The sequence below is a fragment of the Neopsephotus bourkii genome, unplaced genomic scaffold, assembly GCF_033783945.1.
Source record: "Neopsephotus bourkii isolate Nb327-2 ecotype Australia unplaced genomic scaffold, CSIRO-AGI_Nbou_v1 NB_481, whole genome shotgun sequence".
Classification (NCBI taxonomy): domain Eukaryota; kingdom Metazoa; phylum Chordata; class Aves; order Psittaciformes; family Psittacidae; genus Neopsephotus; species Neopsephotus bourkii.
Genome location: NW_026900982.1, coordinates 2,282,994 through 2,310,893, shown reverse-complemented (window position 1 = coordinate 2,310,893; position 27,900 = coordinate 2,282,994). Strand labels below are relative to the sequence as shown.

The following is a 27,900-nucleotide window of genomic DNA, read 5'->3' as shown; positions in this document are numbered from 1 at the left end:
ACAGCACCCTGCATGATGCCATAAAGGTGCAGCCATTTCTTTGCCTCTTTGGGCCTTTGGTATTGTCCTGACCTGCTCAACGTTGTCTGGGTTGCAATGTTCCAGTATTACATCTAGGACAGAATGTGGTTTTCTGCTGTGGGATGTTTTTTTGAGGGGGGGATACAGTCCTGCTGGCTTACCAGGGAAAAGCCACTCTTCTCCAGCATCCTAATGAAACTCAGATCCTATAATAAAGCCCAGTGTGCCCCAAGGCATGAACATCACTGGACAACCAACCAACAGGTTGGTCATAGACAGCACAACTGGCATGCAATACTGCCTCTCCTTGCAACCAGTACAGTGAAAACCTGGAGCTCTGTTCAGTCTCAGGGTGCCGTGATCTATATGTGCTCCCAGCTCATGGACGTTGGTGCCCACACCTGTGCAAATACTGGGTCTGCTGCAGGGTGCTCAGTGTGCTGTGCCGTTGGGAATCTGGCATCCAGTGTAGGCTGAGCTCACTGACTGGCCTTTCTCTTGCCAAGGGTGTGAGTGCTATCTCTCCAGCTATTTTCAGGCAGCTTGTAGGAACTTAGCTTTCTCTGCTATCTCTGTTCCTCTAGTGATTTTAACTGAAGTTAGGGGGAGCAATGTGAAAAGACAGGCAGAGGTGGAAACTGATTTCATATGCCTGGCTTCCTAAGGGAACCTGGCTAACTAATAGAGGTGAGATTTGCTGCTGCAAGGAGCTCCTGGGGAAACAGAGAAGGTGGGGAACACTGGGCAGGAGGGACAGGTGGTTAATCTTGCTTTTGAGATAAGCAACCGAGACCTGGCAAACACGTGGGCTTAGATTCCCCTTCCTGAGATGTGGTGGTTTGAGAGCTGAGCATCTGCTCGGCACTAGGGTTCAGCTCCCTCTAGAGTCAGCGGTTCAAGAACTGTACCTCTGGATGGAGACTCTCCTTTTACCACCCTGCACCAGCCAGGGCAAGGCACCCAGCTGAGGGATGGAGCATGCTAGGGTGGGTCTCCAGCCCAAATTAATCTGCTCACCTCCTGTCTAGGACCATGTCCAAATCACCGAGGTCCACAACCTGCATTCGCCTCAGCCTTACTCCACACACACCCCCAGGCATGCCTCCCACCTCCTCATCCCTGGATGTGTGCAAGAATATGGGGCTGCTGACTTGTCTCTGCTCCCTTGAAGCTTTCTGTTCCTCCTTCCCACAGAGCCCAGGAGAGCATCCCACTGCACAGGGGACCCACACAGAGCTACAAACCAAATGCAAAAATGGACCCAGAGGGAAGAGTGGACACAGGCAGACAGAGATGAAAGCAACAGGCCTGCTAATTCATCACTCCTGGCCCCTGTGGGACATCTCTGGGCAGATGCTTCCTTCCAGGCTACCCAGGAGCCTCAGGCTTATTAGCACTGTTTTATTCCCCCAACACTCAGAGGAGATGCTCTTCCCATTTCACAGAGGAAGACACAGAGCACAGGGAGGTGAAGGGCTGCCCTGAGACCACAGAGGGAGTCTGTCTGCAGGGCAGCCTCAAAGGTGGCTCTTGGGGAACAGGAAGGTAGCACCGTGCTTAAACCAGCAGGGGAGATCCACAGGCAGAGGAAGGCATTAACAGCCCAGGAGGAATAATGGAGAAGAGGCTGATGCTGCTTGATAAAGACGAGGACAAAAGCAGGTGGCAGGGATAAAGAACTGGTCTGGAAAGATCAGTGAGTAGGAGAGGAGATATATATATATATATATATATATATATATACACACCCATTAAATAAATAAAAGTATGACCCTAAAAAGCATTCTTCCTTTGGTTCTCATTTCCTGGCATTTTCCTTGCTGAGATCTTGAATCATGGGGGAAAGGGACGACTTGCCATTTGGTCTCCACACATTAAAAAAGCAAGGCTGGAATCTCCCTGACAAACACTTTCAAGCTCTGTCTTTACAAGCTGCCCCCAAATCCATCCAATCTGGCTGAAAATTTTATATTGAGGATGGTTTATTTTCTCTATTTATGTTTATTTTGGAAAGTTGCTGGGGAAATTGTGGGAGGAGATTGGATGTTTCATTGAAGAGATAGGATACTTGGAAAAATCAGTTGCAGACTGATAATTGTTCTTTTTTTATGTCCTTTACAGAAAAGAGGGTGGCCTGGTGTGTATTTTACTTGATTGGCTTCGTGGAGGGCTTGTGCCTCTGACTATATTTGGAAAGGTTTTAATGGGTTTTTTGTACTGATGCAATGAGGATGCTGATGGCCTGAGCATCGTTCTCCTGATGTGGAGACCTAGAGGGTCATAGGCAGGGGTTACCAACAGGCTGTGTTTGTTCTGGGGTAACAAGACAGGGTGGAAGGGAGAGGAGCTGGGCAGAGCTGAAGCAGGGCTGTGAGTCAAGGGTTTTCCCAAGCTGTGTTTAAAGTGCTGTCACACTGCGCAGCCCTGAGTGGCAAAATGGGATTTGGACATAGTAGCTTTCCTCCACGGGTCCGGATGCACAGCCAGCATGGCAGTAGGATACTCTTCTTTTAATGGGTAAAAATCACAGCTGACAGGAGCTGCTTTTTACCAGAGGTGTGCCACAGCTCAGCATCAAGATCATAAGCGAAGCTAGCAGAGCCTGTGGCTGCCCTGACAAATCTCCAACCACTCCGTACCTTTCAGGGCTGCTGGAATCCATTTTGTGTCCCTTGGTTGTAGGAAGCTGGACGTAGGCTCTTGGCTGGTTTACTGATTGATGGTCAGACACCAGACAATTTGTTTGTGCTTCTTTTTTTTTAACCCCACAGTCATGTGTTTTCCCACTGCAGGCTTTGCTTAAGTTGCCCTGCTGTGAAGCGGATTGCTGCTTTCAATGAGGCACAGGTCTACAGACTTGGGCATGGCCTGGGTCAGCAGGAGAGGAGAGGTCTGCTAGCCCTCTGGAGATGGGGCAGTGGGTATGAATCCGACCCACGGAGGTGAGGTGCACAGTGCTTTCCTCAGGGAAGTCTGGTTATTGCTTGTGGGGGACTCTTAGGTGTTCCTCTCCTGCAAGACAAACTGGGAAAGGGGTGCTGTGACTTGGAGACTTAAGGTTTGACCTTGGGGTAGGAGCACAGGGGCACATAACTTGAAACAGCCATTCTTGCTGTGAAGCAGGGATGACACACACACTTGCTGGCTAGGAGAGCCTGTCATCTCACTTGGGGCCTTTTTGGGGGTTGCTGTCTTTTCATCAGGGACAGTGGCAGAGGAGCGAGTAGTTGTCTCGCTCGGAGGCTCTGTCTCTCTATCTTGCAGGCTAGCTGTGCCTTGCAGCAACTGCTAGCTTCTTCCTTGTCAAAGTTTTTGGCCCCTCTAGCTGAAGAGAGACCATCTTTCTACCTTTCTCCTTCTCCTGCAGCAGCAGCAAAGGGGGTTTTGAGCAGCAGAGCACCCTCACTATCTCCTTTCTGTCTGTCTCTGACTGTGGGATGGGGAAGAGCTGGCTGGGAGTCCCTGCAGTGTTGCAACATGGTCCTGGTCATGTCCCCGTAGCATGTTGAAAAGCAGCTGCTCTCATGTGAAGAGCAAACTTCCTTCTGCCCCTCAACAACCCAGCAGTCATCCTGTGGGGACAGGGGGCTGCTCCCACCTCCCGCACACCAGTGACAGGGCTGTGCAGACACCCTCTGTCATGCAAGCTGGCAGTGAATTCACAGTCATGATGGCTGTTACGAATCTGATATCTCAGTGGGGTCGTCATCGTTGGCTGGCATCGGTGGTGGCTGTAATGGTGTGAACACTGCTGAATTGCTGTTGTTCTGTCTGGGTTTTCTGTCAAATGCTGGGAAAAAAAATCACTGTGGAAATTCTCTTTCTGTGGCCACTCATTCCTTGTGAGCCCAGGCCGTTTCCTTCCCTCCCCAGTCCTTCTTGTGTAATAAAGAGTCTGGGCTAGCAGTGTTTCTTCAGTACTCTGAAAAATAATGGTGCTACCAGCTTGTTGCAGATGGTCATAAAACTGCATGTGATACAAAGGTGTAGGAAAAAAACTGCAAGGGTCTTACAGTGGATATTTCAAGGGTGAAGTACCCAAATGGAGATTGGACTTTGGGGAGGCTGCTGCGAAGGAGAAGCTGTGCTTTGCTGAAACATAGAGCAGCTTCTAGGCTCACTTCTCATACAGCAAGCAGCCAGCCTGCAAGAGTGTTGCTGCCAGGGAAAGGTTAGGGCAGAGTCTAAAGGATGTTTTCTCCCTATCTGGCAGCTCCTGAGCTGGGGGGCTGGAGCACAAGCTGGCAGCAGGAACTCTGTCCCACCGGTCCATAAAGTCTAGAGCTCCCCATGCCCAGCAAGGAAGCATGTGTCAATGTGGGCAGCAACTGCCCTCCTGGTGTTTGACAACACCAAGGGTTGGCATAAAGGCTGGACCAGCAATCCTTGGCAGGGAGCTGCATCTAAACTGAGCTTGCCTGGAAGAGCCATGTAGCCTCTTGAAGGTTTTCTTCCATGACTGTGCAAAACCAACTGCTAGAACCCTGGGGGGAGCTTGTCCATGGTAGCACAGCTTCTACTTTGGGAGAGCGTACGTTAGGATCTGGCTCTCCTGGTTAGCTCCAGCTCCTTTGAAAGTTCTCAGGCAGCCAGTTCCAGGGATCCCCAGGACAACCTGTTTCCTTTGGTGATGAAAAGGGCTCTGGGATCTATCCCTGGGCATTGGGTAGTGATTATGAGCAAGGTTTTTTCTGGCCTGGGGTGATGGTTTGGGATCCTTCACCACACATATTTGCTAGCACTGAGCATAAGAGCAGCTTGAACCCCTGCACAGTGCTGCTGTGATAAATCTAAGCCAAGAGGCATTGGGAGAGTGATAGGGAGGCCATGAGCACTGTGGCAGCCAGTGTTTGCTGGGCTGCTAACCTCACATGCTGTGAATCAGCTACCACATTTGCTTTTATTGTTGATGGCTGGGATGGGAAATGCAATTGAGCCACCTTAATGAAAAGCTAACAAAGTTGGGTTTGGACAGAGGGCTGGCATTCTGGTAGCCTTGCTTCTCATTAGAGAATAATAGGAATGATTTTACTGGGAATATTCCTAACCCTGTGCCTGCAGCAGTGGGCTGACCATGGGCTGAGACCCTATGCGATGCAGTGAAAGAGGGTCTCTGAGGACTGAAGTGTTTATTTTGGATTCTACAAATAAAGAAATTCTGCTAATCTTATAGCAGCTGCTTCTCAGAGATATTTTTAGTGTCACACTCTGATTGTGTGTGTATAAACAGCATGCTGGGGCCAAGCATTTTCTAGCCCTCCGTAATTCCTGAATCTGGTGTTAATAACACTCATTGTGAATTGGTTCAAGTATCATAGAATCATAGAATAGTTAGGGTTGGAAAGGACCTTAATATCATCTAGTTCCAACCCTCCTGCCATGGGCAGGGACACCTCACACTAAACCGTATCACCTAAGGCTCTGTCCAACCTGGCTTTGAACACTGCCAGGGATGGAGTATTCACAACTTCCCTGGACAACCCATTCCAGTGCTTCACCACCCTCACAGTAAAGAACTTCTTCCTTATATCCAGTCTAAACTTCCCCTGTTTAAGTTTTAAGCCGTAGAAAAGCTGGGGAGGGTATGTGAATCTTCCTTGATGACTGTGCCACAAAACGCTGGAGAAAATCCAACAGAGTTGGAGGATGCTGCTGCTGCTCAAAGAAGGGTCCCAGCACATTGCCAAGGGTGGTGGGTTTCTCTTCCAAAGCTTCAGCCTTTCCCCACCCTTCTGAACTCTCCAGAAAAGTTCCATGCTTCTTATCTCCTGCCATCAGAAGGAAAAATGTTGTCTGTACATGGAGAGGTGGATGGGAAGGCCAGAAAGATGGATTGCTCAGATATCTCTTTTCCTCCTTTTTAATTTAATATGGGGCTTGATTAGAAAAAAGATCAAACAAACCCCAAAAGAAAAACCACCCCAAAAAATCTAAACAGACTTATACTAGAATGGTTGAAAGGGAGGAGCATGGCAAGTAATTTTAAAATGCCTTATTAATCTGATTTAGTGGCTGTCTTTTTTCTGCTGGCTGAGACTTCCACTGCTCAAATCCTTTTAAGACTATAGAGTTGGTCCAAAGTGTGATGGGACTCTCCTATTCTTTCTGACCTAAATCAGTGACCCAAAGCATAATATATTCTCTAGAACCATCTGTTTTCTCTTCTTGCCAAGGGGATTTCACAATGCCTGGTTGATCTGAATAATTGTACATGTGCAAGGATATGACATGCCACAGGGAGAAAATTAACTGAACAAGGGCAGGTGGATGCTCTTGAGTTTTCTGTTGAAACTACTACCCTTTAGAAAGAGAGGGTGAAGACCCGTGCAGCTGAGTAATATTTTATGCCCACACTAAGTCTTTTTTAAACCTATGTATTTAAATAAATTAAAAAAAAAATCAAAACTCAACTACACTTAGGAGCTATCTAGAGTAAACAGAGTAGATACCAAGTCAGCTTCTGTTTTGACACCTCCTTTATCAAATGTCTCTGAGACTTGGTTTGGAGCAGCGTGAAACACAGGAGTACAGATGTTGGGTGACTAATTGGCTAAACTTCAGTGACCATGAACACACATCTGTTTCAACTTAGCTATTCACCAAATAGCCTGTAACAAGGTACTCTTCTTTACAAACATCATGTTTTCAGTTTTTTACTTCAGATTTGTTAGCTATGCCTACCGCCTGAGTTCTGGGAAGCAGGAGGAACTCGGGGACTGTGATCAAGGGAGCAATGTTGAGGGTTCTCACGCCAGCACTAGAGCTTTTTATAGCATTAACAGCTACAACTGCAAACAACTCATTTCTTTTAAATCTGCCTTCATACAAGAGACTTGCTGCTTCTTGATCATCTTATCTGTTCTTATCACCCAGTTCTCTGGCTTGTTCGCTTCCTGCTCTGTGTATCTTTTTCTTAATTAGAAAATCGGGGGTGGTAGGGGCAAGGCAGAAGAACTTGAAAATTTCATTTGTATAATGCCATTTGTACAAAACTGTCTTGATAAATTCTCAGTACTATTCTTCCAGCCCGATAATACCACTAGAGCATCCTTAAATAAAAACAAACGGAGGAGAGGGATTTGGTCTGTCATTACAATGTCTCTATGTGGAGTAGGTCCTGTAAATGGGTGTAGGAGGGTTCCCATTGATTCTTCCAGCCAGTTCTTCATTTGTGTGCAGCCCTCTCCCTGTGTAATACGCCCCTGCCCTAATGAGGAAGGGTGATTTCTGTGTCATGGGGGATAAGGAGAGGTGTCGTGGTGACCAGGTGCTTTTCTTCAAGTAGATGTTGGTGCTGTTCAGGAGGGTAAATGCTTCTTCCCAGGAATGGTGGCAGGCCTGTACTTCTGCAGTCAGCAATGCAGCATGGGTGTAGCTGTTTCATGGTGGAGAGCCAGCCTGGTTCCCAGCTGTGCTGTGAAACAAGCACTTAAGAAGGAAGAGGGAAGGTGTGCTTAGCCATCCTGCTTGCGTCACGCTCACTGTGATGGGGCCCAGGTGACAGCTGGGATGCTGTTGCTGGATACTGCCTTTAGCGTGGATGGGTTGGTCTCTGTCTCCCACTGCATGCAGCTGTCAGACCTGGCATTGTGCTTGCTGGAGACCAGGCAGATGGCAAATGGTAGGGTGAGACTTGCCAGGCATTGCGGAGGCTGGGCTTTGGGGGGCATTGACTGGATCTTCTGCTTGTGTCCCACCTCTGATACGGGCTTGGGAATACCATCCTTCTGTTAGAAGTTGAAACCTTTCATGGCTGAAACCTTTCATTTTAATTTTTTCTTTCTGGGGTGTGTGTTTTTTATTAGCAAAAAAAACATTTCAGCCTTTTGTGTTCTCCAGCAAATTGAAGGTATTGATGTACTCATTTTCCTCTCTTCATAGAGACCGTGTGATTAAATTAACTTCTATTGGAGAAGCATGGCAAAGGCTCTCCTTGAAGAGAAAAAACTGCTTTAATAACTAGGAATCTGGCTTTATTGCCTAGTAAAATTGAGGATGTAACACTGAGCATGCTCAGTTTTTTGTACTAAAGGCATCTGTTCAGTCAGTTTATGCACTGTTAACTAACTGCAAACCTCTTTAACAGCTCCTCTACACTGCTGGAAAATCCTGGGACAGGAGAAGGGCAAGTACTGCTGTTGTGCCTGTTGACTGATGTTGTAAATGGAGTGAGAAAGGCCCTTGAAGGGGAAGACGTAAAAGCTGACCTAGTGGGAAAAAAAGCACAGGAACAGGTTTCCTCTTGAAGCATGCCAAGAGAGCCAGGCTTGGATGCATATGGGGTTCTTTCCAGTTTCAGGAAGGTGCAAAGTGATGCACTGTGGAAGGAATGGCTCCAAAATCATTAATTAAAGACTGCCCTTCTGGTGCACCTTATGACCAAGTTACTGTTAAGAATAAGGTTTTGCCAGGGCTTGAGCTCACTTTGTGCAGATTTCTGACGCAGAGTAGATGCCTGGGAGGATTGTGAGCAAGACAAGGCTGTGAAATATGTAGTTTACAGTGACTAAAAATGGAAAATATAGAATTATATTTTTTTTTAAACAAGGGGGGATAATAGATTTCCCTCTCCTCTCCTGCTCTTGCCCTGAACTCCAGTGAGTGAGTGCGTTGTAATTTTGAAATGGGAAACACTTCTGCCATCTGTGAAGCAGAAATGATAGGCTTTAATTAGATGAGAAACAAGAAAATGCAATTGAACAAATAGGCTTTCAGTGAAGAGAAAGAGTGGCATTAAACATCTTAGTAGCTAAAGGGGGAAGGTGATGGCCCACTGGTAGCATCTGAATTAGTCGTTCAGATAACTGAACTAGATGATTTGTACATGGAAAAGTGCAGTAATAACACAAACGGGCTCATCAGATGTGTCTTCTTGAGTAACAGGGTAAGTTGATTATATGTTTGGAAAGATGAGAAATAAACAGGCTGTAGAGGAAAAATCTGTTCACTCTGGTCAGCCTCACTTAATGCATCTTTCCTTTTGTCTCTGCAGGTTGAGGACATCTGGGACCTGTTCTGTGGAAGCGGCCATGTCGCAAGCAACTCACCCACCCACCTTCCCAGTGAGCTTCCAACTCCTGAGCGTTGTGCTGGTGTTGCTCTTCCATGCACATGGCATACATGCGGAAGGCCCCAGCGAATTGCCTGTGAACGACACCGAGGAGTGCACTGGCTCATACATCTGCAAAAAGGGTGTGATTTTACCAATATGGGAACCGCAAGACCCCTCATTTGGTGACAAAATTGCTCGGGCAACGGTGTATTTTGTAGCAATGGTGTACATGTTCCTGGGAGTATCCATCATTGCTGACCGCTTCATGTCCTCCATCGAAGTCATTACATCCCAAGAGAGGGAAATAACCATCAAGAAGCCCAACGGCGAGACCAGCAAAACCACAGTGAGGATCTGGAATGAGACCGTTTCCAACCTCACACTAATGGCCTTGGGCTCATCTGCCCCTGAGATTCTCCTGTCTGTTATCGAAGTGTGTGGCCACGGCTTCACGGCAGGAGACTTGGGACCAAGCACAATTGTGGGGAGTGCTGCTTTTAACATGTTTGTCATCATTGCGATCTGTGTTTATGTGGTTCCAGATGGAGAGATAAGGAAGATCAAGCACTTGAGAGTGTTTTTTGTTACAGCGGCCTGGAGCATCTTTGCCTACACTTGGCTTTACATTATTTTATCTGTGTCTTCTCCCGGGATTGTGGAGGTTTGGGAAGGCTTGCTCACCTTCTTCTTCTTCCCCATTTGTGTGGTGTTTGCCTGGATAGCTGACAGGAGGCTTTTATTTTACAAGTATGTCTACAAGAAATACCGAGCTGGCAAACAGAGAGGCATGATCATTGAGCATGAGGGTGACCGGCCCTCCTCCAAAGCTGATATCGAGATGGATGGAAAGGTTGCTAACTCTCATGTGGAGAACTTTTTGGATGGGACACTGGTGTTGGAAGTGGATGAGAAAGACCAGGACGATGAGGAAGCCAGGAGGGAAATGGCTCGGATCCTGAAGGAGCTGAAACAAAAGCACCCTGACAAGGAAATTGAGCAGCTTATCGAGTTGGCCAACTACCAGGTCCTGAGCCAGCAGCAAAAGAGTAGGGCCTTTTACCGCATTCAAGCTACTCGGCTCATGACAGGAGCTGGCAACATCTTGAAGAGACATGCTGCAGACCAAGCCCGCAAAGCTGTCAGCATGCACGAGGTCAATAGCGAGGAGACAGAAAATGATCCCATCAGCAAGCTCTACTTTGAGCAGGGGACCTATCAGTGTCTGGAGAACTGTGGCACAGTCGCCTTGACCATCATTCGCCGGGGAGGTGACTTGACCAACACAGTGTACGTTGACTTCCGGACAGAGGATGGGACAGCCAATGCTGGCTCTGACTATGAGTTCACTGAAGGGACAGTGGTCTTCAAGCCTGGAGAGACCCAGAAGGAAATCCGTGTTGGCATAATCGATGATGACATATTTGAGGAGGATGAGAACTTCCTGGTCCATCTCAGTAATGTCCGTGTGAGCACTGAGGCCTCAGATGAGGGCATTCTTGAGGCCAGTCGTGTCTCAACGCTTGCCTGCCTGGGATCACCATCTACTGCCACTGTCACCATCTTTGATGATGACCACGCTGGCATCTTCACTTTTGAGGAGCCGGTAATGCACATCAGTGAAAGTGTGGGGACCATGGAAGTGAAAGTGTTGCGAACCTCTGGTGCCCGAGGAAATGTTATTGTGCCCTACAAAACCATTGAAGGCTCAGCCAAAGGTGGAGGAGAGGACTTTGAAGACACCTGCGGGGAGCTGGAGTTCCAGAATGATGAGATAGTGTAAGTGAAGGTTTTATTTGTTACAGTCTCTGGTTCTCCTGACATTAAATGCACATGGCTCCCAGAGCTGCACTGGAGGTGTTTGGGTACAAGTGCATTACAGAAAGCCATGAATGGCCTTATGTGCTTTGGGGAGCCTGAAATGCTGCATTCCTGCCTTGGTAACAGACCAGAGAGTGATGCCTTCTCAGGGGTGCTCCACTCTTCCAGCAGCAGCAGGGTTGGACTGGTTTGTGAGCCCAGCTTCTCACATGTGCTGAGCAGATCTCTATGGCCTCAGCTCTACAGTGCAGTAGAATGTATGAATTGTGGTACTTACTACCCCTTGCCTGTTGAAAGTCAGGTCATCTGGAACTGGGTCACAGCCTGTTCTACTGATGCTCTGTTCAGGGCTTTGGTGAAGGTAACTTCACCTCCTACTCTTCTAAAGTCTGCAGTTCTGTATCACTGGCCAATGCATGTCCTGAAATAGTACTGTCATGCAGAGAAGCCTCATGGTTAAGATGCAACTGCAGCTACATTTGTCTGCTTGCAAATGATAAAGAGGCTGAAAGCTGTTGGAAGCTAATCCTGACTGTTGTTAGGTGGATGGTGGAAAAATTAGCGCTTTATTACAGTATGTGGAGAATATAAATTAGCCCAGTAAATCATGATAGAAAACATCTATCCTCAGATATGCTGTGAAGATACTTCCTTGCCCAGCTGGGGCTCTGGGAGGAGTGAGGATTGGGAGTTGCATTGTTCCAGCCTCAGGCTCTTCCTATAGTGAAGTCTGTGTCTGTACATCAGTCCCTGCCAGCAGTAGACTCTGTAACACAAAACCACTGCGTAGAACTTGGAGCCATCACTGATAAAGGGCACTGCTGTGTCAAGGGAGAAGTAAATGTTAGCTTGGGTGTTGCATATCATACAATTGGTCTCTTAACAGCTGAGACAGACCCACATGAGTGCCAAGAGAAAGCCTTATGTTCTGTTACTTGCTCTGCATTCACAGGGAGAATGAAGCAAAAGAAGGAATCATAAAACTTCTTGAAGTAGGGGGAGAGAAAAAAATGTTTTGTGGTTCTCAGGAAGGATATTAGTTAGACCAGCTGGGGTTTTTGCTTCTCAGGAAAAACTGAGCAAGAACTTCACAGTTCCAGCAATCTGGAGGCCAGAACATGCATGTTGCTCACACAAGGGTCAAGAGCACATGATACGCCATTGTTCCTGGCTCCGGAATGATAACTGTAGTAACAAGGAATTCAGTTCTTGCATTATTTATTTTTCATTTTGGGGAAGCAGGGAGTTGGTTGCAGAGGTGCAATGAACTAGGCTATAAGGATACCCCCAGAAGGCTCTTTACTTTTTAACCAGGTCACTTGGCACTAGCAAAACTGGGCTACTGGCAGGAAGACTTTGAAGACTGATCTCAGTTCCCCTGGGATGTGACATGTTTACATGGCAGGCCAAACACAGAACCACAGAGGGCTCAGAAGCGCTTAGGCTTCCCCATGTCTTGGATCCATCACTGTGGCCAGGACCTCTGTGTTTTCCTTCATTCAAGACAGGTAGTGTCACCTGTCTGTTGGAGCTCAGGCTGTGATGGGGGGTTTGGCAGTGGAACAGTGATGCCTTCTCCAAGGCTTTGCACCAGGACCGTCTGTGCTGTGCCTCTGCTGGTGGCCTTTCCTCCACTAATCTGTTCACTGCTGCCTTTTGCCAACAGCCCAGTAACCAGCGGGTGTGCTGGGAACAGGCTGACCACATCCTGCCTGCGCTACTGCCTGGCCTCCCAGGGTGTGCTGGTGTGCCCTCCCCATGCCAGCAAGCCTCCTCCTTCCTTTTCTTACTGGCTGTCAGCATGGGCACAGCAAGCAAGAAACAGGGGGAAAACAGCTTTCTTAGAAACCCGAGGGTGTTTTTTTCTGTGCAGATGCCAGGGCTTTGCCATCATCTCTCTATTGACTTTAAACTATCTCTCCCTGGAATCGCTGGGAGGGATGGTACATGGGAAGCACCACTTTAGGAGTTAGCAGCCTGGTACAGATGGGGGCTTGGGGAATGGGGTGAAAAGAGGTGGCAACTGCAGGGCCATATGGTGACCAAGAGGCTTGCTTCATTCAGGTAGGAGGGGACATGCACATACTTCATTTTCCTGGGAGAAGGATGAAACTGGTTGTAGAAATTGCAGTCTGTTCATGTGAATGAAAGGCACTAGGTACTCATATAAAGCTTGGCTGCTACAGTCTACGTTCAGGTACAGAATGGTACAACTGACTTGCAGAAAATTCCCTGCACGTCTGTTTGCCGGGGCACAAGTTTAGGACAGCCCTCCAGCAAAGGTGCAGTATAGTCCTGAAGCTGAAATGCTGCTTACAGGCATCATTCCTTGGCAGAATTTGCTCTAATGGGAGTAAAGATATGTGCTAGCACAGTATGGATTATAGAGCTAAAGCCCGTTTGCTATGTCATTGCTTGTTAGCACTGTCCTTCAGCTAAAACACATCTATGTAGAATAGTGCAATCCCCCAGCATATTTGATTCAGTTGAGTTCTAAACCTTGAGGATTTCCCATGCTTTGGTGGCCAAGAGATGGTTTTGCTTCCTTTGCACTAAATGTGTTTAGTGCCTCTTTGCCATTCTAGGCTCTATCAATAAGCTTGATAAAGCAGGGTAAGATGCGTTGTGTTTTTGTGGGACACTAACAACAAAGGTAGGGCAGTGCAGGGGGACACGATGATAAAAGAAAACCATGTAAAAGCCTCTATTATTAGACTGCTGGTAAGTTCCAGTAAAATTAGTAAGTGCTGTGAGGGCCCTGATCTTCTGGAGACCTTCTTTCAGTTCCCAAAAGGCCCAATTACGTAACATGTTTGTTTGCAGCATCCAGAGAGACTTTCCCATTTTGCAATCTGTTGATGTCCCCTTTCCCAGAGCACACGGAATAGCTGTTTAACTGCTGAAGCCATGCCATTCCTGCCCATTTAAACCAGGATCATATTCTGATGCTATCAAAAAAGATGCATAATGGAGAAGGTATTGGTCCTTCTATGGAACATTTTATTCCAACAAATGCCTGTAAGCATCTTGGAGTGATGCTTTTGTTCCCCTTGCTCCTGAAGCACAGCTTGTGTGTTCAATGGGTGCATGTTGGCAAGTGAAAGAAATGGCATTTAAATGTGTTTTGCAAAGGGGTTAGCTGGGTTTGTGAAACAGATTGTTCCAAGCTGTGTGGGAAAGCTGAAGATGTCTGATTTGGGTCTCAGCAAGGTCAGTCTTAACTGATGCTTCACGGGTACCTGGGACTCCGAGACATTGGTATAGGACATGGTGCTATTATTTAAAGTGTGAGGGAGAGTCTTCCCTCTGGAGACATCCTCAACACAGTGACTCCAGCCTTGTCTTGCATCTTTGTTAAGGATTCAAACTTTCTTGATGAGAACATGGAGAAGATGTGCAGTTTCAGGCTCTTCATGCCCAACCATCTACCACAGCTATCATGATTATAGAAGAGGTCACTGGTTCATCTAGCCACTGTATTTTTATCTCCTGATTCAATGCCAAATAACTCAAAAGAAGTCCAGTTCCTATCTTAAAGGAGGAAGCAATCCTTCCCCCATCTGCTGGTGTCTCTTCTCCTTACTGTCTCGAAATAACAGGAGGGGCAACTTTTCAGATGTCACTGCAAAGCTATATGAAAACTGTGTGTTCTTTCATGTTCAAAAAACAGTAGTTTTTCTCGAGACAACATTGCAACTGGAGTTCTATTACAATCTGCATTCTTACATCTGTACCACCACCCCTCAAAAGTTCTTACTGCATTAGTAAGTCAATGAGGAAGATAATGTTCACAATTACATGGAAAACCAATTAAAATGGTATTTCATCTATGCAATTCATACCTGTAAATTCATGGAGAATCCTGTGTCAATAGACCCCGTTCTTCATAATATATAACTTAGCTGAAAGTTGCCTGCTGAAGGTTTAGGAAATTACACTCTTGGCCCACTGAATTTGACTTTTCCAAGCCATCTTTGGAATTTCTCTGGAAGCATAAATCTAGGAGCCAGATGCCAACAGTGACACAAATATAAGCTAAATCCTCTGATGTTTTTAGGGAAAGTGTCCCCAGAGACCACGTAGCCTCCCTCCCAAAAGTCCTTTAAAATTGTCAGTGTCAATATATAGATTGTGGCAGGGGGAGAACAAAGCAGTACTGCTTTTTTAAGTTCCTCTTTTCTTTTCCAAGAGAAGTTGGGTGAGGTGTTTCTAAAGAAATAGCAAAAATAAACCCCTGATTCAGCATTTGGACCTCTCTAGCTCAGTTTTTCATCTGTGGCCTGCAGCTTCAAAGAAAAAAATGAAACCTCCAGCATATTCATCCTCGCAGTAGAACATATCAAAGAGCAGAGAGTTTTCTGGTGTGGCAGAGAGACCTCTGTAAACCAGGCTGAGTGTGAAGAAAAGACATTTCACTTTTCATGTTTTATCGTTGAGCACATTATCTCTTTGTCCCACTTTGTTTGCATGGGTAAGTGTGCATCACCTCCCTGGCTTGCACAGGGTTAACGTCTGAAGCCACAGAATAAGGTATCATAACAGACCAAGCCAAGATTAAACTCTTATTCAGCCTGCTTCCAGCACCTGCCTCAGGGTCCCTGGCAGTGTTCATGGCCAGGTTGGACAGGGCATTGAACAACCTGCTCTAGTGGAAGGTGTTCCTGCCCATGGCAGGGGGGTTGGAACTGGATGATCTGAAGGTCCTTTTGAATCCGTATTATTCTCTGATTCTACATTTTCCCCTCACCAATGGCAGTCTTACCTGGCCCAGAGGGATTTGCAAGCAGTTCAGATACCACCACCAGGATCTAGATCTTGGGTCCTTGCTGGAGCATCCAGTGCCCTGGGTCTTTCCCATGAGAGGTGGCCCTGGCCATGGCTCATAGCAGAGAGCAGAGCACATGTGTTGCACCAGGCTGGAGCATGGCATAGGGGACTGTTTTCATTTCCACAGGAAATCTGGGGAGGAGAAGTTCCCTGGGGCTGAAATGTATCATTGCTTTGGGTCCTAGAGGCCAGAAGCTGGTCATCCCCTCTTCAGGGGGGAAGATACAGCTATAACAGGGTGAACTGTGTTTTCTTTTTCTCCTCTTCATTCACACAATGCTTAATCTTTCCTGAACCCCCTTAAAATGTTAGTCTTAAAATCTCCCAGCCATGTGCATCTCTCTTAAAACTGCTGTTCTCTTGTCTTGGCTGCACTGGGCGACCCCCACATTTCTTTCAGGAGACAGCAAGGAAACAAGTGTGAACACCATGTGGTGTTTACAGATCTTCCCCTTTCTCCTGCACCCAAGTTCCTACAGGTGCTTGCTGTTTTCCTGTACATACAGACTGTGTACTGAGTGACACACATGGTGTGTACCCAAAAAATCATTCCCAATTGCCATGTCAGGTCTCAAGCCTGCAAAGCACGTACTCACAACTGTATCTCTAAGGGTCTTATGGCCTAATACGTTCCTCTTCTCCCCAGAGTAAGGCCAGTGCTTGTGCTCCTGTGGCATATCGTCATGGTGTTAGGGGACACATTCTGCCTGTAGCTTGCTTGAAGAGGGAGAGCATGGGATGCAGTCTGTGCCATTTGCCCAAATAAGTAATGAAATCTAGGAACTTGATTTGATGATGTCCCCTGTGGAGGGGATTGGGCAATGGCGTTTTATTATTAGATGAAGCAAGTTGTGCCAGCACATCACTGGGGGTAGTAGGGGGGAAAAGGGTGAGGACAAGAGTGGTTAGCTCTCAGTGAACAACTGACATGGTTTTTGTCCTTGAAAAACTAATGTTGCCTTATTTGTAATGAGCTGTTGTTGGCAATTTACCACTGCCAGCTGCATCTCTGTGGTTGATTAAGGGAGCTCAGATCTTAAATATATAATAACACTCTGAAAGCCATTGAGAGGCAGTTATTAGCTTCATCAGGGCCTGTGTACACATCCGCTGTGCTCCTTTATGAAAAGGCTACCTATTAAATGCATTGTAGTAATTTATGAAACACAGGATCTAGGCTTGTTTTAAGAAATCAAAGCAGCAACTTGTTGGCAGAAGGAAGGAGCTATCTTGAAGTGCTGCTCTGCAGCTCCTTGCCAGGGAGATGAGATTGGGGTATAGGAGATTGGGGTATATAGGTATATAGCATGCCACTCTTCTTTTCCTGGCGTGCACATGACCACTGCTGGAAGCAGCTTTCGCACCAGCTGTGATGGGCAGGTCAACAGAACCGAGATATATCCCTTTCCCTACTGTGCACATGGGGTGCTTTACAGTGGCAAATCCTTGAGCAGGGAGAGGTAAATAGTTGGTACACAGGACCCTGATGAAAGTGCTGAGTTCAAGTTGTGCATCTGCCTTGGGAACAGGCTGCTTTCCTCTGACACTTTGCCCTCAGATTTGACCAGGGCAGATGACACTCAGTAGTTATCTTCCAGCAGCAGGGCTGCATTTGTGGGCTTAAAACAAGAACAGAAGAACAAAAAGCTGAGAGCTGACCACAGCCGGCATTCAAGCATCTGTGCAGATGGGCAGAGAAACATCTGCTGTCATCCAGAGCCAAACAGAGAGGAGAAGCTGGACTTGGCAGATAACTGGCTGAGTCAGAATCAGACCCTCCCTGGGGGAAGAGGCTGAGCCCAGAGGCATCATCCCGCATGCTTCAAGTGGATGGAGCTCTAGCAGCCGGCTTTCTGCCACTGGGGATATGTGATGTGCTGTGCCCCTGGCAGGCAGGCCCACCAGAGGTGATGCACATGTTTGGGTCTGCCCTGTATATGTTCTTGCTGGCTTTGATCAGACCAGGGACAAAATTGTGTGTTCATAGCAATGACATGCCTATCAGTGCCATGCAAGGGGAAACACAATTGTGTTATCCCTTGTCTCTGCTCCTTCCCCTGTTCTTTAGCACTATAGGGTAACTGTGTTAACCTACCTTCACAGCCCAGTCTTGCTGAACCACCTGTATTTCTAACAGTACTCTTGGGTGAGCAGCTCTTATTAAAAGTTAGTCTTTCACAGCCACAGTGATTGTGATAGCTGGGTGCGTGACCTAGCAGCAGTGGTATTAGTGGGTATGTCATCTGCTTTGCAGTCTCAGGAATGGCTGAAGTTAAGGTCTGCCCTCTCCAAGTCATAAATGACATCTAGCCTGAGGACAACTTGGGAATTATCAGAAACTCTACTAATAATGTTTCTGACACTGACATTGGAGGCATTGCATTGGTTTCCAAGAATGGCAATGCTGGATCCTGGGTGACAACAAATAAAAACAGCAGTCTCTGTTTTAAAAATATCTTAGCACTAAGAGAGAAAATATTCCCACTGCTGTGCAAATACGAGGGTGACCAGCATGTGCCTCATCTGTCCAGTCCCTATATGGTTCCATTCGCATAGTGTCTGGACTCCTTCCTACACAATCAAAGTAACAATAAAATGTGTCTGGCAATGAGAAACAAAGAATGGGTTCACAGACTGGATCCCCATGAAGTGGGTGCTGGAAGTAGACACATGGAACTGATAGGATATGCCTGCCCCATCAGAGTAAAGTCCTTTCCACGGGAAGGTCTTTTGAGTGCAGATGCTCTCAGATGGCTGAAGACAGGGATGGAGATGGGCTGAGTGGAGTCCAGCACAGAGATACTACATTTGTATTTCTCTGGATGTGGTTTAAATTTTACAGCATTATTGTCAGGAAGCTTCTTTGCCCTTTGGAGTTCTCAAGTGATTCCTCTGGTTGTTAGCTCCTGTACAACACTGGTGTGCAGTAGTCATATGCTGCACTATTTTGGGGTCACACAATGTGGCTCTAAATTAACCACAGGCCCAGTACACCCTGAGGAGACGCTTGTCCCAGAGGCCAGATGCACCATCACCAGGTGACAAATCTGTTGTCTCGCTGGCTGGAACATAAGAAGGACATGAAGTTTCTTGCTGGGTCCAGAACAAAACAAAACAAAACAGAAATGATTGATTTTCTGAGTTCTTTTCTAGACTCTGTTGCTTGCTTCCAGGAGAACAGAATAGTTATACATGGGGCCTTTGCAAACAATTTGGAGTAGAAGTAGAATCATAGAATGGTTTAGGTTGGAAAGGACCTTAAGATTGTCTAGTTCCAATCCCCTTACCAAGGGCAGGGACACCTTCCAGGTTGCTCAAAGCCCCTTCCAACACTGCCAGGGATGGAGCATCCACAACTTCCTTGGGCAGCCTATTCCAGTGCCTTACCTTAATTACCTTTATTCTTTACACAGTAAAGAATTTCTTTCTGAATTGATCCATTAAAGCACTCATCAGCCCCTCAGACTGCCCAGGCAGTCTCAGCTTTATTGCTAATGGCTCAGCTTGCTCAGCATGTGCAAGCATCTGCCCTGCCTGCCTCGTCTCCCCAGCACTCACCCTCCCATCTCTGCACCACTCATGTGGCCTTGGCTCTGCCATCCTCTGACCAAGACCTTACCCGTGTAGGCTGAGTGCTCCTCTCACCATTGTTGTAACAGATGACTTACCCTGCATGCCTTTAGACATGGGCAAGAAACATGCCCGTCTGGAGACTGCGGACATCATGCTCTGAGGAGCTGTGTGTCCTAAGCCACAGCCCTCCTTTCCCTCTTGACAATGCCATTTGGCAGGCCAGACTCTGATATCCTAATACGGCACAGCTCTCACATGAATGTGCAGCCCTGTCACAGCATGAGAGGCAGAAAAAAGTCTGTTCTGCAGGGAGTCTGGAATAAATAGAACTGTGATGAGCAGGGGAGAGATGCACAAGTTTCATTGAGAATGGGAGGCTGGGTCTGAGACAAAACCTGTTACTTTGGCCCAAGCATGTCGGGAGCAGCTTTTGCCTTGCCCCAGAGTCTGCACAGGGCATTATATTTGCTTAGTTCAGTAGATTTGCATTCATGCTTTAGGCTTGGTTATTGAAATTTATGTTCCTTCTTAGTGCCTGGATATGTGGTGGGACGGGGGGGGGGATAAAGTATCACTCCTACATAAGGGAAAAATAATATAAACAAAGTCAGTATTAATGCCACAAGCACAAATGATCCTACCAGAGGGGAAAGGGAGGGAAGTGTAACAGGACATTGATTTACCTGACTCATGAGCTCTCCAGTGACCTGGAACTCAGAAAGAATCATACAAACACCTGAAAATGGGTCAGTTTAGTAGAGAGGATTGTAACAGAGCAGCGTGGGAATGTGGGGTCAAAGGCAGGCTGAGCATGAACAGGACAAGAATTAGAGGGGAAAGATATATCTTATCCATGCCTTAGCAATGCAGAGGGAGAAGGGGAAGGGAACTGAACAACAGATTCCACCAAGAAGCAGATCCCTCTGCAGACATCTGTGCTTATGAGGCCTGCAGGTGTAGGACAGAGATGATATAACATAGCTGTCCTCACACTCAGTGAGCGTACTGAAATCTAGCTTTATTGTTAGGAGAATGCCTGAGGGGTTCTTTGAGCTGCTAGCAATCCCCCTGGAAGGTTTCCTGGGTAATAGGTAAGATCTGCAGGCAAGCTCAGGAACTGCCTTCAAAAGCAGCTCAGCCAGATTAGGGCTGCTTTCTGTATCGGAAAGAGCCCAGCATAAATCATCATGTTATCCATTATGGCATGGATGTGACAGATGAACCACTTGGTGGATAACGAGTTAGATGGGTGGTTACACTCAAAGAGTTGTGGCCAATAGCTCAATGGCCAAGTGGAGATCAGTGATGAGTGGTGTCTGCCCAGGATCAGTGCTGAGACCGATCCTATTCAATAACTTTGTCAGCAACATGGGCAGTGGGATCAAGCACCCTCAGCAAGTTTGCGACAACACCAAGCTGTGTAGTGCGGTCGACATGCTGGAGGGAAGACATGCCATTCAGAGGGAGCTGGAAACACTTGTGAGGTGGGCCACTGTGAACTTCATGAAGTTCAGCGTAGTGAAGTGCAAGGTCCTGCAACTGGGTCAGGGCAATCTCCCAGGCACAAATACAGGCTGGACAGAGACTGAATTTGTAGCAGCCCTGAGGAGAAGGACTGGGGGTGTTGGTCAATGAGAAGCTCACCATGACCCAGCAGTGTGCACTTGAGCCCAGAAACCAACCATGTCCTGGACTGCATCACCAGCAGTGTGACCAGCAGGTTGAGGGAGGGGATTCTCCCCCTCTGCTCCTCTCTGGTGAGACCCCTCCTGCAGCCCTTGCATCCAGCTCTGGTGCAACAACAAGAGGGACATGGAGCTGTTGGAGCCAGTCCAAAGGAGTCCACAGAGATGCTGTGAGGGCTGGAGCAGCTCTGCTATGGAGACAGGCTGAGAGAGCTGGGTTTGTTCAGCCTGGAGAAGAGAAAGCTCTGAGGAGACCTTAGAGCAGCTTCCAGTGCCTAAAGGGGCCAACAAGAAATCTGAAGAGGAGCTTTTGACAGGGACATGTAGGGACGGGACAAGGAGGGATGGCTTTAAACTTCCAAAGGGGAGACTTAGCACAGGTTGCCCAGAGAAGCTGTGGCTGCCCCATCCCTGACAGTGTTCAAGGCCAGGCTGAACGGAGCTTTGAGCAAGCCAGTCTAATGGAAGGTGTCTGTACTCATGGCAGGGGGTTGAAACTAGATGATAATTAAGGTCCTATGACTGTAATCCTATTTGTAAGTACTTCAGAGATAACAAGGAGGTGCATAACAGCCACTATATATATTTGTCAAGAACAAATCCTAGCAAGCCAACCTAATTGCCATTTATGCCAGCCTTTTTGTTAAGGGAGAAGCAGTGGCTGTCATATCAGCTTCAGAAGAGCTTTTAATGTTGCCTTGTTCAGTATTGTTGTAAGGAAGCAGTGACTAAATGGGCCACAGGGGTGATGGGGTCAGACCTGCCTGGAAAAAGGAATGAGGCACTGAATGGGATGAAAAAGTGTTCAGCAGATCCTTGTCCTGAACTGGAGCTTGTTGGGCAAGGGAGGGAGAAGTTTGGTGTATGAATTTGCAGATAAGAGGAGTGGAGAGGCCAGAAACATTACTGAAGGTAGGCTGGAGATTTACAGAGGTGGGCTGGGAAATAGCCTGAGCAGAAGGAAGACACTCTAAAGTGCTTGTGCAATACTAGTCATAAGCATAAATCTATGTGAGAGGGGAACAACTGAGTCAGGGGGTGCCATTGTGACCCTGCAACCAAATCTGAGCTCACAACATCATACTCTTGCAATGAATGAGACAGACGTCTTCCTGCAGATATTCATGGGGAGTGCAGCCATCCTTACACTCTCTCTGCCCAGCTGTGTCCAGCTTTGAGCACTCGGTTCCAGAAGAATTTGGGAAGAGTCCAATGGAAAGCACAGAAAATGACTAGTAGTCTAAGAAATGTGACCCAAGGTGGGAACTGGAGCTGTTTAATTTAGAAATACACAGGAGTAGAGAAGGTCTAAGCCCTTAGCTATGTAAATGGCAATAAGATATTCTCTGTGTCTGCAGGGTTTTGAGGAAGCAACAGAGGCAATTCAGGTTACACAGGAGGGGAGACTTCCTCCTAGTACGGATGGGTCCCCTCAGGAGTAGCTTGGAGGAGTGGGTGACCTCTGTCAACAGCATAGGACAGCTTAGAGACTATGTTGAAAACTTCACTGAAGATAGCAGATGTATTGTCTCTTTTCGGACACGTTTGGGTCAGATGAGGTCTTGGGAACTCTTCCTCTCCTGTTGTTACGTGTTAGCCAGGCAAAAGCATCCATCATGTGAGTTACACTTCAGTCAGGTGGCCTTTGACCTGCATGGTCTTCTGCCACAAATGTGTGAAGAGGTAACATGCAAAGCAACCTACGGATGGAGCAGAAAGTCCAAACGCGTGCTTACACATGCAACCTTTGGAACTTTCCTGTGACCACCCAATCTGGGCTTTTTGCTTTCAGTGGGTATCTGGGACAGGACCAGATATCCGTTGTGTTTGCCTGCCATCTGTCTCCTTTGCTAATAATTAGATGCAATCCAAGCTTCCCCGCAGGAGAGCCCTGTCCCCACAGGGGAAGAAGCAAGGCTGCACAGATTAAGGGAGCTAATTAGAGGGGACGAGAGCATTGGCACTGAAGCCCCAACAGTAAAATTTGAAATCTAGATAAGGGAGCAGTATTTAATTATATACAATTAAAACACAGCTCCTCAGCCCCCTGAGAACTGGCAGCCTTGGAAAGCCCTCACCAAGGTGTTAATGAACAGATATGAAGGCAGTGGTGGGCTAGGGGCTGAGCTTATTACACTTGATCTGGAAAACACATCTTCATCTGGGAAACACATCTAAAGAGAAAAGCTAGGAACATTCCTTGGACCACAGGCTCCTTACTTCTCTGTGCTGTTCTCCCAGAAGAGGTAATGGGAACCCAGAGCTCTGGCACTGAAAGGGAGATTGCTCTGCTCTTCCACACAGCCAGGCACAGACCGCTGCAGACACCTATGCAAGGAGAGGCTATCCTGAAAATGCAGAGGAAATTGAGGAGGGTTGTAAATACTTGGCCTGCCAAAGAGAAACACTGTTTGTGCCCTTCTCTCCCAATGCACAGGAGACAAAGCTATTGCCCCTGTGTGTGCCAGCCAGGGGCTTCCTGGTGTATCTCTGATATTTCCCTTTGCTCCACAATCCTCCAAAGTTATTTTAGGTTATTTAATGGCTAGTTTGCTCTAGCCACTAAAGCAGCTACTCTCTTCTTCCTGCTCCTTTGCCACAGCACATACACAGTCCCAGATTTCTGATCCTTTAGCCTGCCTTCTCCAAGCCAGGAGAGCAGTTTGACTTCCCTGTAAAGTGCTTGCTTTGTATTTAGAAATCCACTGTTGCACACTGTGCCAGCTGAGCAATCAGGCTTTGTGGATTGTAGCAGTAGCTTTCATCCCATAGCTGCTTCTGGGTGTTAATGTAGTAAAACCACGACGAGGGAAAGCTTGGACGGATTCATACAATCTGGCAGAGTAGAACGGCAGAACCAGCCTGAAGTCTTCCAGAATTCCTCTTCCTCAGCAGCTTCAAACCTTTACGGAAGGCTTTTGTTCATCCTTGGGTGCTAAAGGAGGTGGTGCCTGTTTTGATTTGTACATACGAATTGGAGGAGAGCTTCTGCTTCCTGAAGGTATTAACTTTGAGAAGCACAAGCAAAAGGCTCCTTTTCCTCCATTCTTGTCTCCTGGTCTTTTGCCTGGTCTTTGCTTCCATTTTCTCCTATGCCCATGTACAGAATCCATGAGTTCCATGAGATGGAATACCAACAGTTTTCCTGGTAATTTGGCTTCTTTAAAATGTTGCAAGACCTGAAAGTGATGCCAATGCCACTGAGGTTCATTTTATTTGCCTGGGCCTTTCTGGTGATGTTTTACTCTGCCATGCCAAGAGCTAAAGCCTCAGGGGGTTCTGCACTTGTGTTTTAGGTGAAAATTAAATTTCTTGTTGAATCCCAGAGCTCCAAGAGTTGGAGTTTTAAGAAAAATGCTAACCAGCTTCTAGAAGGCCCTGTCTGGCCTTTGAGGTGCCAGGGGAGAATTTATGTGTTTTGAGGGGAGAATTGTTTTCTATTATTAATCCTGCAGAACTGGAAGGGAAGGGGGGAAGCTTAAGTTGTTTCTCAATTCAAGTCTTCCTAGAGCTAGTATGAATGAGCGTGCTGGTCTCTTGCAATACACAAACAGATTTCTACAAAGCACTTGCTAATGAACCAAACCAGCAGTTTGTCCTTTCAGTGATTTGTGGGGAGTCAGTAAAAGACTCAACCTGGGGAGCTCATTACGCTGCTAAAGTAGTGCATTTTTAGTGGAGATGCTGGGATGCTGTTAGCTGCTGGCTGTGATGCAGGGCGAGCAGCTTGGCAACACTGGAAGGCAACCTGTGAGAGGAGATGTCTATTGCCCCTGTGGGCACAAGCACTGTCCTGGTTCATGATGAGGACAGGGCAGCCGGGCCATGCAGGTGGGACACAAGAGGCACTGATTTCCACCCCTACTCCAGACACTTCACCACACACATGGTGTAAAACTGAGGCCTTCTGGAAAATACACTCAGACTCCCAGGGATTAAAAACCAGGCACTTAATCCCATACCTCAAAGGGAGCGTGGCAGTGCTCAGCCACTGCTTTGCTTCATGAGTGCAGGGCATTTGCCGCCCTCAGCAATTGCACAGCTCAGTTACAAAGCTAATTCACACCACTGCCCTTTCCTCTTAGTGTTAGTAGATGGACTTACTCATGCAGCAACTGTAGCCATCTCCAAAAAGGATGTATATATATGGAGGTGCCCAAATACTTAAGGGTTGCATATGCCTATGCCTCAGCAATTAGAGTAGGTGAAAGGCTGACCAGGGAAGTACATATATGGGGATGAAGATGCATAAGGTAAAAGAGAGATAAATACATGATGAAAATTGGAGAAGGAGGTGTGGAAGAAAGTGGTTTGTATGGAGTACACACTGTGGAATCACAGTGGTTTGTATGAGTGCTTCCTCTCAGCTGTTAGTGAGCCCTTCCAGAGCTGCAGCATGCTCAGGGTGATGTTCAAAGGCTCCTGCTCCCATCAAACCTTAGAGGAAGGTTGGGCTGCACAACCTTGCAACAGTCAGTTGGAAAAAGTTTGGCTCTTGCTACGGAATTGAGTTTGACATCCATGTTTTAATGAGTTGAGCTGATATTGCACAAGTTTCAGGTTCAGTGTGCTTGCAGGAAGAGCTCTGGCTTGGCAGTAGGCAGCAAACATAAAAACAATGAGGAGAAGAGAATTTTTCCAGCCTTGCCAAGAAAAATCACTGTGCATGGGAAAGGGAGAACTAAAGTGATCTGAATTTTCCTGCTGTTGGTCAGCATTTTGGCGACAAGGTAGTCACACTCTGTGTGGATGGGTACATGTACGTGAGAGATGGAAAGGAAAAAGGTAACACAAAGAACTCCATATTTAATATTGTTGATAATCTCTTTCCTCCCAGCTAGAGCAGAGGTTTAAAGTTTCTTTGCTGTATGTGAGGGGAAATGTACTGATCTGTGTGAATGGTATTTAATTAGAGAAGAAAGCTTTGCCTTTCAGGAAAGTTGCAACTGAATCAGTTACTTTGGAATTCTGAAGAAATTAATTGAATTTTGGGGTTGTGGGGACTTTTATATTATTATTTATTGCCTCACAAAAAATTCAAGTTGCATTTTGAACTAAAATTTCCTTCATGAACTCTGGAAACACGAGCAGGGAATGGATTTCAGGCCAAGTGTTTTGAAAGCCGATCAGCAACTGTGTCAGAAGGTGAAGCAGCAACACTTCAGCATCTCAATTTCTCCGTGAAAGCCACTACATTGAAAAGGTATATATCAAGTCAGGCACCTTGTGCAGCAGCTCTTTGCAAGTAGGGATTTGCTTCTAGCACCCTAGCTATGTGATGGAAAATCCTGCAAAGGAGCAGGTGGGAGTCACAAAGGCACATGTCAGCTTTGGATCTGGAGCTCAGCATGACAGTGATCTTTACCAGTAACCATGGAGAGTGAGGGTATGGCCTGCCCCCCAGTCCTTGCTGGGGTACAGCACCCTTTGATCTGTGGCATGAGTTTTATTCATTTATTTCTTTTTGAGCTTAGGCATATGAACTAATTAGAGGAGAACTGGAGAGCTCTGATAATGCATTTGAACATGGGTAGCTTTAGGCTTGCATTTGAGTCATTAAAAATGGAGTAAAATGGTATTCTCTTTGCACCAGTTACTGTGAGCAGGGGCCTTGATTTGGCAGCAGTTATGTCCCTAGCACCACTGCACTAATGACTTCTAATACAGAAAGTGTGTCATTAATGCAATAGAGTTGTGTGAAGCTACTGTATGAAAAGGAGAGGCTGAGACAGACTAGTTTATGATGAGCTCGTAACAAACCTGGGACAGACTGAATTTGAACCCTTGGGAGGCTGGAAGCCAAAACATTTGCTGATCCATGAGGGGAAGCCCTTCCCGCATGAACATCCTCCTGAGGATGAGGGCTTAATGCAGGGTGAGCAAAGTGGGTCTGGAGACACGCCAGAACAAGCACTGCTCTCTCCTGCTCCTCCCTTGGTTTCTTCATCAGTCCCATTACAAAACAGGTCACACAGCCCCAGCAATACAAGAGAGGGGGATCCAGCATAAAGATTTCTCTTCAGGTTTTGCCAGGAGAGGCAAAGCCCAGGAGGGTAAATCGCTCCCAGGAAAACCCACCCCGTATCTCCTGAGGATCTTCTCTGCCTACTGGTGTGTTCCAGCAGCCTGGGTGATACTGACATTCGAATGAGGCTTTCTTCATTGCTCTGTAGTATCCCTCTACTGGCTGCAGGCAGATTTGGTGAAGATGGAGGCCACTGATTCTTAAGCGTAAATGATACGCTGTGGAGAAAGACTTCATCTCACAGCTGGTCCAAACTACAAATACAGCATAGCTTCGTACGTCAAAGTTGCTAGAGAAGGCCTGTAAAGGTCACTTGGCTTAGCTCCCTGTGTGACAGAGCTTGCACAGGCTTGCTGGCTGTCATTCCCACAACAGCTGGAACTGGGGAGATGTTTGATTGGGGGGGTTCCCCAGAAGTATCTCACCACGTTTTCTCCTTTCAGTGAAAATGAGGAAAATTGGAAACTCCACAGAAGTGTACTTGGTTTTCATTTAGAAAGCTGGAGGAAGAGGAACCGTATAGACTGGAGGGCTTGTTTGTTAGAGAAGACACCTGGGACAAAATCAATATCATCCTTCCCTACTTCAGCCCTCAGTGGGATAAATCTACATCACAACACTAATACTGAGTGACCTGCAGAGATTTACTGTGCTGAGAAGGCCCTGCGCCATGATCATGCTGTAGGGGTTTAGGTTCAGTTGTGCAGGAGGTGGAGGTTTGCTTGCACACTGCGACACTGGAAATAGATCACATCTCTTGAGCTGTGGAACAAAATTATCTTCAGTTTCTTCTTCTGTTGCTCTGCGCCCTGTAGCAGTGCTCTTCAAAGGGGGTTGCAGTGCAGGCATAAATAAAATTCAACACCCACTGGGACTACAGGTACCTGGAGCCATAACAG

General features: G+C 46.9%; 2 protein-coding genes and 1 long non-coding RNA gene across 12 annotated transcripts in view; 2 read left to right on the top strand and 1 right to left on the bottom strand.

Moving 5' to 3' along the window:
* Nucleotides 1-27,900, bottom strand: part of MRPS5 (mitochondrial ribosomal protein S5) — a 288,002-nt gene that overhangs the window by 224,967 nt on the left and 35,135 nt on the right. The window lies entirely within an intron of this gene.
* LOC133210692 (uncharacterized) lies at nt 332-1,755 on the top strand. Its single transcript, XR_009724983.1, has 2 exons — nt 332-751; nt 1,216-1,755. It is a non-coding gene; the product is annotated as an uncharacterized LOC133210692 (long non-coding RNA).
* SLC8A1 (solute carrier family 8 member A1) overlaps nt 9,011-27,900 on the top strand; it is a 105,482-nt gene continuing 86,592 nt past the window's right edge. For 8 of the 10 annotated variants that reach the window (XM_061350355.1, XM_061350353.1, XM_061350351.1 and 5 more), the window contains exon 1: nt 9,012-10,849. In XM_061350355.1, the coding sequence (XP_061206339.1) occupies nt 9,051-10,849 (1,799 nt within the window). In that variant the 5' untranslated portion in view covers nt 9,012-9,050. Of the gene's footprint in view, nt 10,850-27,900 lie in introns of all 10 variants that reach the window. The other 2 variants (XM_061350349.1, XM_061350347.1) reach the window with 1 other exon arrangement.